The sequence below is a fragment of the Gekko japonicus genome, unplaced genomic scaffold, assembly GCF_001447785.1.
Source record: "Gekko japonicus isolate JY-2015 unplaced genomic scaffold, Gekko_japonicus_V1.1 scaffold254, whole genome shotgun sequence".
Classification (NCBI taxonomy): domain Eukaryota; kingdom Metazoa; phylum Chordata; class Lepidosauria; order Squamata; family Gekkonidae; genus Gekko; species Gekko japonicus.
The window spans coordinates 53,887-66,933 of NW_015172010.1; the positions used below are offsets into that span (position 1 = coordinate 53,887).

A 13,047-nucleotide genomic window follows, 5' to 3' on the forward strand; every position below is an offset into this window, starting at 1 on the left:
TAACATCGGTTGAATGTAGAATGTAAGGATGCTAATTAAATCAACAAAGGATTTATGGTATGATCATAAGTAAATCACCTTTTCTTGGATAGCTAATGATGTGCATATTGCAAATATATAGCCGCTTCTTTATACCTTCACAATGGCTCATCAGAGAAGGGAACTGTAAGTATCTGGGTGCAACCAAAAGCAAAGGATACATTTTTATTAGCGATGATGTGTTGTTTAATAGTGTGTAATATCTGACAATGATGATTTCACTCTCCATTTCCATTCCTCCCCCCACTAGCCTATTGAGTGGCAGCAGGAGAACAGAACTATTTCACTGCCCAAGTGGCCATTTGAGATACCAGATCATCACATAGTGTCACATGGGAGAAGTCAATAGGGGGTCTCCTGCTAATCTAGGAGACCTGGCAGCCCTAGTAATAGAAGTCATGATCACCTGAATTAAATATATCAATTGTAAACACCGGAGTTCAATACAATCTTTTGTCACCACCAGGCTTCTACAACTGATTTATGTTAGCAGAACTAGATTTCTTGCCTTCTGGATTTTTTTTCATTACTGTCACCAATTTAGCATTCAAACTATATCACAACAAACCTCTGCTTGTTTTGACAGGCACAAACCTGGCTTATTTGCTGTGCTCACTCTCTCCTACTTTCCTCCTCTCACGTGCTCAGTACAATTCAAAGATTTCTGATTTAGAAGCCTTGAATCAAACTCTGATTTGCATTGATGTCTGAATGAAGGCAGCTAGGCATGTTTTATTATTATTTAGATTTATAATCTGCCTTCCCCACTGAGACTCAAGTCAGAATATGGAGTAAAGAAAGTGAAAAAATGTAATTATGCAGTATACAGTATCACATGAAAAATGCAACAGGCCTTGGAGTACAAAACTGAATGACAATGTGAGCAACAATGTAGACATAGGGCATAAGATATTCAGTGAACAATGCAATAGAACTAGGAATACAAAACTGAATGCCAATACCAGTGCAATAGGACTAGGAATATAAAACTATATTACAACCTGAACAGCAATAGTCCAGAACTAGCTCAAGCAATGCATGTTGGATTACAAAGGTACAAGACAATGCAGGTTCCATTCCTCATTCCCACATGAAGGTGCTCTCCTTTCTGGACCATTCTGTCCCACTACAAAAAAATTCAATTACAAGAACACCATTCTGAACATTTCTGTTCTGCACATTTTGTGGAATGTAGTTTGTTTCCCTGTTACAGAACTATTTCACTGTCCAAGTGGCCTTTTGAGACACCAAATCATCAGAGAGTGTCACATGGGAGAAGTCAATAGGCATGGCATGCTCCAGTTACTGCCTCCTAGATCCAGGTTCAGGATGAACTGGAGAACACTTTCAGACTATAAAGAAACCATAGTTCTGTACTAAATGTTTTAGTGCTTAGGGTCTCAGCTTCTATCTGTGGGTGGGTATGTGTGTATGTAATAAAATATTAGTGAGTGGAGCCCATTTTAGATCTGACAGAGCAAGTATGCTCCCTCTCACACCCTTATCTCCCAAACCCAGGACAGCAGCAGAGCATCATTGCAGTCAATGGGGCTGGCACAGGAGGAGGTGCACCCCTTTCTTGGCCCTGTGCCACCTCCACCCTGATCTGGGATGGGTTGCAGTTTTTCTGGGATCTGACAGGAGGGGGCATAGGAAGAGGATGCTCGGAGTGGCAAAGTTTGATGTTCTGAAATTCAGTTTAATACCACTTTGTGGGTGGAAACAAACCCCAATGTGTCATTGCATCAATGACCATTATGTGAATACCTGACCACAGGATATCTGGATGCTGTTCTAAACTTCATCTGTGGATGTTGTTTGTAATCTCTCCTCTGTTCACTGTATCCATTCAATCCATTAATATTGTTTACAATTTGAAACTAATACATCTTCCTGAAGCTGAATGTAAAGTTGAAACATCTCTCTTTTCTCTTTCAGATGCAGTAAGAAAACTGGAAAGAAGCCCACCTAATCACTGAGTACACCAGCCTGAAATGATAGTACTTCATTATTTTTTCTTATACCTTTAGGCAAAAGATGTGTGTGATTAACAGAACAACAAACAAGAATTTAACAGAGGGTTATTCAATCCCTCTAGGAGTGGTCTTGGGAGGTATCTCATTAATCACAGTTGTCATGAATATTTTGGTCCTATATGCAGTGAAACTGGAGAAGAAACTTCACACCGTCGGCAATCTTTACATTGTCAGCCTGTCCTGTGCAGACCTCGTTGTTGGTGCAGCTGTCATGCCACTGAACGTTCTATATCTTTTGAAGAATAAGTGGCTGTTGGGTACACTAGCTTGCCGGTTTTGGCTATCAATTGATTATGTGGCCAGTACAGCCTCCATATTCAGCCTCTTCATACTCTGCATAGATCGTTACCGTTCTGTCCAGCAGCCACTAAAATATCTCAAGTACCGGACAAAAACTAGAGCTTCTATCATGATTTCTGGAGCTTGGCTGCTCTCTTTTATGTGGATAGTCCCAATTTTTGGTTGGCATAAGTTTTCCCCTAACAGCACAACTGAAGAGGATGGCATATGTGAAACAGATTTTTGCAAAGTCACCTGGTTTAAGGTCTTGACAGCTATAGCTAACTTCTACATCCCATCACTGATGATGCTGTTTTTCTATGCAAAAATATACACGGCTGTCCGGAGGCACTATCAGCACAGAGAGCTCATTAATGGATCATTTCGATCAGCATCAGAAAAAACAATCCTACACAATTGTAAGCAGCAAGAAATACCAGAGATGTATTCACAAAGTAAAAATATAGGATTTCACGGTCATGAACATGATGGTCACAATGACAGAATGGAAGTCCCACCTCCATCAGGCAGCTTTGGTGAAGTATCACAAATATTTCATAGAGGAAGTGCCCATGAAATTGGGAAGCACAGCTGCTTTCCTCTGACTGTTGCACAGAATGACGTTGGGGTGGGCAATGTTGATAGAAAGTATGCCTGTGTCGATGAAAGCATTCAGAATATAGAGAAGCCTTGCCTCCAAGAATATGAGATAAGCAAATCATCATATGAGCATACCTTTGCAGAGAGACCTTCCTGTAGAAGAGATTCGGATGCCACTCTAGAGCAAAATTTTGGTATCAAGAGGCACTTCCCTCAGTTTAAAAACAGCAAGGATAGCACAAGTCTCCGTTCTTGGAAAAAGATGTGGGGGAGGCTGCGTACTCATTCTCTGAGCCATAACCAAGGGCTGCGCATCAACAGAGAAAGAAAGGCAGCTAAACAGCTAGGTTGTATAATGGCAGCCTTTATGCTATGCTGGATTCCATACTTCGTATTATTTATGGTCATGGCATATTGTGAATCATGTTACAATTATCACATTCATATGTTTACAATCTGGCTTGGCTATGTGAATTCTACATTAAATCCATTTATATACCCACTTTGTAATGAAAACTTCAAGAAAACTTTCAAAAAGATTTTTCATATTAAAAGCTAATATCTCTTGGTGATAGTTATATTCGGGGGGGGGGGGGCAGTGGCAAAGAGCCAGAAAGAAAAATAGACTTTTCAGTATTACAAGAAATCATTACAAATGAGGCAGAAGATTTTAAAAGATTATTGATGAACAAAGTAATAGATACAAAAGTGGACACATGTTGTTTGTCCTAGATAAAGGTAAACTGTGAATCATATTTAAAGAAGAATTGATGCTCACCGGAACTCTTAAAGACTAAGGTTTCAGCTTCGAGATTGTTACTCTTTTGTAAATATTTTACAGTGTTGAGTTTTTTAAAATTTCAAATTCCATTATTTGGAACAAAACTGGAGGGAGAGAATGAAATATGCTGGTACTTAATTTTGTTTTCAATGCTAAAATGGATGCTTCCACATCCAGTTCAATGCTTAGTTTGGCTACAGGCACTTGTCCAGTTTTTGTGTTGTGCTTGAATGAAGTCTACATTTAGATAATATGTCACAATCAGTTAGAGAGAGAGAGAGAGAGAGAGAGAGAGAGAGAGATGCTTTCTCATTAGGGTTGCTAGGTCCTATATGGCTGTTGGGTGTGTGTGTCCAAAGTCTGTCCTGGGATCTCCTGTTGTGTGTGCAAAGCACGTATGCTACAATTACATCATCCAGATGTGATTTCATCACGTCGTTGACGTTGGGGGGGTGACACTCTAGTTTTTTGGCAAAAATATGGTTTGAGCCCAAAAACTAGAGCGTTTTCCCCAACTTCAGTGATGTGGCCGGCAGCAGGAAGGGTCCTGCAAAAGTGGGGGAAGCCCTGCCTGGACCGAGGGCCTGGCAACCCTATTTCATATCCTTCAAAATGGCAGAATCCTCTCTTAAGTCCTAATAGTGGACAATCCAGGCTCTATTTCTGTGGCTTGTACCCTTCCTGGTTATGAAAAAACAGTGCATTGTAATCAGAAGAGAGCTGAACCATTCATCTCCTCATAATGTTCTGTTTAATGTAGCCAATGTATGATGCTAAAAAACTGGAAAATGTACTTGTTTATTATATTTCCATTGATATTTCTAGGGCCAGTGTGTATTGCTTGAAATTGCAACATTTGAAGCTGCTACACAGCTTGCTTCATGTTATATTACATTGAAATACTATATATATATGTATGTATTTGCAGACAATACAGGTTCAAAAAACAGAGAAAACTGTAATAATACATCTTGTTCCATGCATTCATTCAATACTGAACACATTCTATTTGGTATGAGAAAGAAATCAAGATTGCTTCAAAAAATTTACTATGTCATTTTATATTGTTTTCCATATTTTAAATGGTATTGCAGGAGCTTTCCATCTAGAAGCTATTTATATCCAGACTACAATTAATATATTTAATACTAATTGAATTATTATCTGCTTCATCTTGCCTTGCACACAACCTAGCAATTCTATCTTTGGGTTGAGTTCTATAATATATCCAGCAAATTCCTCTGGAATTTTCTAATTATTTGAAATGAACACCAACAGTGACTAATCTGTGTTTGTAACCCTCATTACCATAACTGGTAAACATGATTTATTTTACAAGGCATTAATACTATCTACATATCAATTTATAAAGCTTTTCTGTCATATTTAGCTCATCTTTTCCTGATATCCCAATTCCCTTCCAATTTTTCTGTGGCCAAGATGTCAAAGAACCTCATGAGCTAGTTCCATATACCTCCAGGTGATTTGGGTTTGTGGTTTGCAAACAGGAGCTCTCCATGCCACACAGTGAACTGCTTCTGAAACTGAGGTATTTTTGAAAAGCAATTTCTGATTTGTTGAAGTATGCTGTTACAGTCTGCTGTTGAAAGGAAAAAAATCTCCTTCCCAAAGCCACTGGGCACCTCTAAATTATTTTTTTGCATTACAACCTTTAACCATTTCCAGTCTTGAATTATTAAAATTTTCCAGTAAACTATTTTGCTATGCCATGCTAAGTAGACCTTTCTAAGTCTACCGAAGTCAATGGCTTAGAATAGTGTTACTCTGCTTAGGATGGCACTATAAGCCACTTTTAATATTTATTTAGATTATATACAAAATATTTGTTCATAGTTTTAAACAATTTTAGTAAGTTTTCTGTCATGTATTGTTCTTTATAAACTATTTCCAGATGTAAGAGGCCTCATGGTTATATGCTTACTTCGCCAATACTGGTAAAATGGCAGATTTTGCTCCACTTCTGTACATAAATTATGATAATATATGGCATTTTTTGAAGTCATACTCTGGAAAATCTATTACTAGTCCTTTGTGTGAAAATACCACTCTCATCACCATTAAAATTAAGATGAAATATTATTGGTATTCACAAACGTACCTTTCAGCTTACTACATTTCAGTGATTGTGCTATATCCTCCCAGATACTTCCAAAAGTGGCCTTCACCAGTTCCAAAACATGCCTTTGTAAATGATAATTTGTATTAAAGTATGAGTTATTCCTATTTATCTTTCTCCCTTTCGTGCTGTTCTCTGAAAAATGTTGTATGAAATTTTTGCTCTTATTCGGAGGAAAAATCTACAATTCCTTTTAACTGCCAGTATTGTACAGCACAAATGATAGAATCTGATAGGTACACAATAGGGTCTGATAATGTGTGCATCAATTTATAATGTAGCAAAATAGCTCAAAGATTTGCTGCTATGTATTTTCAGTCTTTGACACTGTGTTTGTTTGTCTTCAATGAAAAGAAACATATTGTACAGTGTTACTTTGCTCTTCATTTTGGTGCCACTCAAGTGAAGGGTAAGCAACAGACTGGGGGGAAACTGAAAGCAGGGGAGCAGATTAAAGTTGGTTGGGTGATGGGTGGGAAAGAGAGAAGGAAGCAAGAAAAGGGAAGAGGCTATGGAGGCTTTCAGAAAAAGGAAAGAGGAAATAATAGGGAGGTGGAAAATGCAAGTCCTTGTGGGTTGCCGTTTGTCTATATTTGTTGTTGTTGTTCAGTCGCACAGTCGAGTCCGACTCTTCGCGACCTCATGGACAAGATCTCGACATGGGTGACCCCAATCTCCTGAGGCCCCCCCCCCCCAGCCAGCTAACTTGATCTTTGAGGCTTTATATTTTATTCATAGATTATGGGAAAGACAGGGGTGTCAAAAATTGTAATTTAGCATTTGGCTCTCAAACGGTCATGGCGTTTTCCCCCTGTGAAGATCTGAGCGATGGAGGGCCTAGGAACCGGATGACAACTTCCTAAATGGCTGCTGCCGGAGCTACTTCCACTCAGGAAGATGATCCCATTACTAAAAAGGACTTGATTATCTCCCTTAAATAGCTGGAAATGACAATGTTTGACAAAATTTCCTCCCTTCTGAAACCCATTGCAGACCAACTGGATGACATAAAACTTTTACTGCAACAAGTAACCCAAACGTCAGACTCTGCAATTGAGTTGGGAATTACAGTGCAAGAAGTCTGGCACTTACAACAGCGTGAATCCTGTCTGGCTGACAAAGTGGTGATTTTGGAAAACAAATTAAAAGGTAAAAACTTGAAATTGTGGGGGATAGCTGAAAATGTGGAAGAGTCGACTGACCTCCCAATAGTTATGGTGTCCTGGCTCGCAACGATCTTAAAGCTAGAGGAAGAGCATCACACCTACCATTACCCAGGCATATAGAATTGGTCCTACAAAAAGCCCTCACTCTACTGGATCCAGAGATATAATAGTTGAGTTCTTAGATGTCCACTCCAGGCAGAAAGTTTTACAAATTACAAGGTCAAAGGGTGTTTTACCATATCATGGTAGTAAGGTGTGAGTCTTCCTGGATTTATCTTCAGAGACTTTAAGCAAACAGCGGGAACTAAAACCCATAACTAGCAAGCTCCTGGCCGCTAACATCCAATACACACTCAATGCCTCTAGTAACGTTCTAGTACGATATCAAGGCAAGTCTTATTTTGCCTGAGGTATGGATTCCGGCTGCGCCTTACTCCAAGCCTTAAATTTGGATATACCATCTGATTTCTATAAGAAATGTCATAAACACAAGCTAGATTTAACTATGACACACACACCCAATGGAGCAAGATTCTGGTGCATAAGTCTTCTTGATGATCTTCTACTTGCTGTATGAGTATTACTTACTCTCATGGATCCTTTTCCTTATTTTTGTATCATTTTCAATATTTTCAACCCCATCTACTATTGCATTAGCCAATATCATATGAGCCTCTTCATATAATTATATAACTATTCACCTATATCTTTCTGGTTGGGGGGGCTTAGGGCCAAGATGGTTTAAGCTTTTTGTTTCCATGTCAAGTCCCAGACACTAGGCAGGGACCCCCACTTTCCTGGTTGATGTCTGGGCATCTGGTGACTTGATCCCAAAAGGGATTTTCTTTTGCTGTGCTTTTTTTTGCATTTTGCTCAGTGTTTGTTTTCCCATTGCTAATTTTGAGTGATGGGTGGAGAGGTGGGAGAGACTTTATTGGGAGAGATATGCAGGTAATAAACACTCCCTGGGTTTTTTGTTTGTTTGTTTGTAAGGCTGAAAGAGAGGTGAGGAGAGAAACTTGTTTCTAACTACCACTCCAATGTTGAGCGCATTTTTTTCAAATTATCAGACTCTTGTTGACTATCATAGCCTTGTTCACTTTGTTATATTTCATAGTTGTATTGTACACTGTTGTATCATTTGATCACTTCCCCTTATCCAATATTTTTGATTTATTAATTGAATGGTTGAACATACCAGGCAAAAAGGCTATATACCTTACTGTCACGTGGTCAGAATGCACTCTGCATACAAGGAGAGGGAGACAATGCATATCATTGAGGGTTATGAAGAAAGTGAGATTTAATTTAATGTTGTTAATTTATTTACATACATATATGTAACTGTGGAAAATTCCCATACCCTGCTATACTACACACATGTTCTTGGGAAATTTAAGGAAGTAAAATATGGAATTTATAATTATAAGGAGTTAATAATAAGAGCTTACAAATCTATGTCCTTGAATTCATTATTTTTAATACTGCAATTTGAAGTGATCAATGTACGCTTAATCCCATCAAATTTTTTCCTACCCCAAACAATTAAATTATAGTGATTTCACCAGTCCTGTTTTATCCCCTTTCAAAAATGTGCTGCTTTAATAAATTATGCTTTTTGCAAACCACCTGTTCCAGCACTATGAAAATTATTTCATTAAACTGTAGGGGGTTGAATAGTAAAATAAAAATCAAAAAGGTACAATCTGCATTGGTCAAATTAAGACCAGATATCCTCTTTCTCCAAGAGATGCACATTAAACCTGTTTCAGATCAAATATTTACTTCTAACTGGGTTTCACAACAGTACGATGCAGCTAAAATGACAAAATCTCTAGGGGTAGCAATTTTAACCTCTAAAAACTGCTGTTTTAACCCTCGACTGCTTTATTTTCTTACCTGGATCCTTAGAAGGCATCAAAGTTACTCTGGCATCAATTTATGTCCCAAACCAAAATCAATAACATTTTTAGAAGAAACATTATTTAAACATACATCTTTTGGAAGCGGAGAATTTATTATTGGGGGTGACTTTATTTTCATTGCAGATATAACATTAGATAGATCAAAATCTAGGAAAAGCTTATCAACTAGTAAGACCCATGGCCCTAATCTGACAACTCTTTTAGATAAATTCAATTTGTGCAACATATGGCATATACAGCATCCAACAGAGCATGACTACATGTATTACTCAACATGTTTTGATGTACATACTAGAATAAATTGTTATTTTATCTAAATCATTAATTCATTGAGTTTCCCTTACAGGTAGATACCCAAAGGTCTAGTCCGATCATGCTTGGATTGCATACCTCCACAAAAGCAAAAACGAAATCACACATACTAAAAGTTGGAGACTGAAAATTTCACTTTTATTGAACCCTACAAACTCCACTAAAATAGCTTCTGCACTTAAGTAATATTTTGAGGGAAATGCTGATTGCGGTGTCTCCAAAGCCGTATCATGGGATATAATGAAAGCAGGGGCTCTGGGCAGACTTATTTTGTTGGCTTCCTACTATGAAAAGAAAAGGGCAAAAACTAAGGAGGAAATCTTATCTAAAATCACAACTCTGGAGCAAAAACATTTAAAAATTGGTATTAAAAAGATCCAGTTAAGAAAATAAATGTCCTTGCGGGTCAGATTCAAGAAGGTTTAGGGTAAACAATTGCAGGCTGAAAGGAAAGTTCTTAAAACTATAGAAACTTCATAAATTCAGAAAAACCTTCCTTATTTAAAGGAGAAAAATTGATATTATCACTCTAAATCACTATGCCTTCTGTCATGGAAAGTCAGACAAAATATCTCTGCTAACTTTATAAATCACATTAAGGATCCCAAGGGCTCCCTCTTTACAAATTCTTCCCAAATACGTTTGTTAGCTATTATAAAATACTTTATTCATCTAGCAATCCAGATTTGAATATGATAGATTCTTACTTGAAATCTAAATTCTCTTTAAATAAAATCCTCTCCGAATATAAGGCCATACTGGAAGAACCCATAACAGTTCAGGAGATAGCAGAGACTATGAAATCCTACGCTGGGTAGGGATGGACTCCCGGCTGAATTTTACAAAAAATTCTCTGTCATTTTGGTGGGACTCCTATCTGAAGTTTGTAACAATGTTTTATTTACTAGATTGATGCTGCAAACATGGTCTTCTTCCAGAATCATAGTAATACCAAAACCTGGTAGAACTTTAACAAATCCAAGTTCTTACCAGCCTATTTCACTTTTAAACCAAGATATAAAAATCCTTACTGCAACCCTTGCATTTTGCCTAAATCAGTTTATTGCCCACTATATACAGCTGGACCAGACTGGCTTCATGCCTACCTGCAACACTGTAGATAATATATGCAAAACACTCAACAGCATTAACTTCTGTAATAATAACCATATAGAAGCTCTGATTCAATCAGTCAATCAAATTTATTGTTACAGTCAATGACCAGCGCACTCAATCGTTTTACATAAAAACATTTGAATAAGAAATATGAGATAAAACCAACAGTGGCATACTTAAATTTAAAAATCTGTGACTATAACAGATAAAATAAGACAGTAATAAAATTTATGTATAATTTAGCTAAAAGATTAGAAAATCTAATTGCCATGTATTTTATGCTCCTTGTAAACCTAGGTAGCTCTGTTTCAAACTGTAGACTTAGAAAAAGCATTTGAGAAATTGGAACCTTACTATTTGATGGAGTTATTGCAGTATATGGGTTTTGGAGAATATTTTATAAGAACTATTCAAACTCTCTACTTGGCAGCACAAGACAGGGGTGTCCCCTGTCACTTCTTTTCTTTCCACTCCTTTTCTTTGCACCCTTGCAATCACAATCCACCAGAATACTCAAATATCTGGAGTAACTATCCAGGACAGGATGATGAAAGTAAGGTTATTTGCAGATGATGTCTTGTAGCTAACAAATCTTATTAATTCTCTACCTGCCATAGAAGCTGAATTTTCCCAATTTTCTATTATCTCAGGGCTTTACACTAATTAATCCAAAATGGAGGTATATCATTTAAACCAGCCCCGAGATTTGATTAATCATATTAAAAATCTTTGTGCTTTCAAATGGACATCTAAGATATGGCATTATCTAGGTATTAATATCCCCCTTTTGAAGATCTTTTAAAATATAATTTCATAGAACTTTACAAATCAACATTAGGTTTTTTTAAAACATTGGAAACATCTTCATTTATCATGGATAGAAAAAATAATTTGATTAAATCATTTATCCTACCCAAATTTATATATTATTTTAGAACTCTGCCCATCATAATCCCTATCGTATCTAACCATTTGGCAAAAAGCATTGGATGCTTGTGTAAGCTTTAAATGTGTAAGCTTTAAAAGGCTCAAAAAAAAACAACAACAACTCAGCAAGGCAGCATCAATTATACAGATTTAAAGTTATACCTGTATGCTATCCAATTAGTGAACTTGGTAAAAATTATGAATCAAAATTATATACCTGAATGGGTCTATATAGAGCTGGCTTTTACCCAGCTAAAGGCCCTCCCTGAACTTATATGGAATAATTATAAAGACAGACCAGATACTATTAAGAGAAATATGTTTTTAACGAATACTTTGCAAATATGGGATGGCTGGCATAATAGGCTTGTCCCTCCAATAGCTCCATTAACCACGTTTCTTGGTCAAACTTGGTTCCCACCAGGACTCTACACACATGCTTTTAGACTCTGGTGAGAAACTAAATTTGTCCATTTAATAGATGTAACAGAACATGGAAGTATCTTATAAAAGAGTTATTTGGAGAACAAAGCTAATAAATCACTCCCATGGAATTTAATTAAGCACCCTAAGATTAAAAATAATTTGATAAGGACACTAACTGATTTTGAAAAACTGCTTAAGCTCAACCCTGATACTAATAAAAGACTAATCTTGACCCTCTACAAAAATTTGCTAGCCATAGATGGAACAAAATCGCCTTCCTATACCCAATCTTGGAATGAAGATTTGTACACTCCACTGGACCAAAATTTGGCAATCAGTCACATTCACTTCTAATTCTGTGAATATATGAGTCCATACATTTAAACTAATTGCACTCTCAAAATTATCTTATATGGACTCCCAACAATCACCAGTGTGCTGGAAACATTGTGGTAAACACAGCTCTTACTTTCATAATTGGTAGAGTTGTATACACATAAAACATTTCTGGTGTCTTATTCAATCCCAGATACAAGCTATTACAGGATATCTCATACCCCTCAGTCCAGAATTAATGCTCTTAAATCGATGGCCCAAAATCGAAATACCACCAACGCGCAATAATTTAATAGCACTTCTGTGCACAGCCGCATGCTTTGTTATAGCAGCAACATGGAAAAACAGTAAAACTCCCTCCCTTTTGGCATGGTATACGGCAACTAGATTCTATGTCTCCCACTTCATAGACATGTGGTTCCCTGTGCTGGATTTTATGTCACGTAACAAATCAATCTTCCATCATTCCTATCCAATTGATGTATTATTATTGTAGATGTTATCTCACCTCTGCTCTAATTACTAGTCTGGCAACCCTTGATAGCAATGTTTGACTTTAGTCATTTTAACTGTTTTGATTACAAACAGAATGCTGTATTTAGTGTTCATCAAAGCTTCCAGAATTGATTTTCAACTGTTCTCTCCATTGGCAATTGTAATTTTTCTCTCATCTTGTTCTACATTGTTCCTTTTCACATTTAGAAATAAAATTGAAAATTATAAATTAAAATGAAATTAATTATTTGTGGGTCCCCTGCTTGCCAACGTCATATTATCCACCTAAATATTTGAATATTCCTTTTAACAAAATTGTTCAAATATCGTTGCTAGGCAAAATAACAGTCCAGGAGAAGTGGAGGGGATGTATCCTGCCCTGGGCAGGTGTTGTGTTGCTCTCTGTGCCGGCTTTGTCTCTCCTCCTCTGGCTGCACACTGCTCCTTCAGCAGGCACCTGGCCAGCGTCTGC

General features: G+C 37.2%; 1 protein-coding gene across 1 annotated transcript; it reads left to right on the forward strand.

Annotated features, from left to right (window-relative positions):
• The first annotated feature begins 2,076 nt into the window (after window positions 1–2,076).
• On the forward strand, window positions 2,077–3,513 carry HRH1 (histamine receptor H1). The gene has a single exon (XM_015420245.1). The coding sequence runs from the start codon at window positions 2,077–2,079 to the stop codon at window positions 3,511–3,513; it is 1,437 nt and encodes a 478-aa protein (XP_015275731.1).
• Window positions 3,514–13,047: the final 9,534 nt, after the last annotated feature.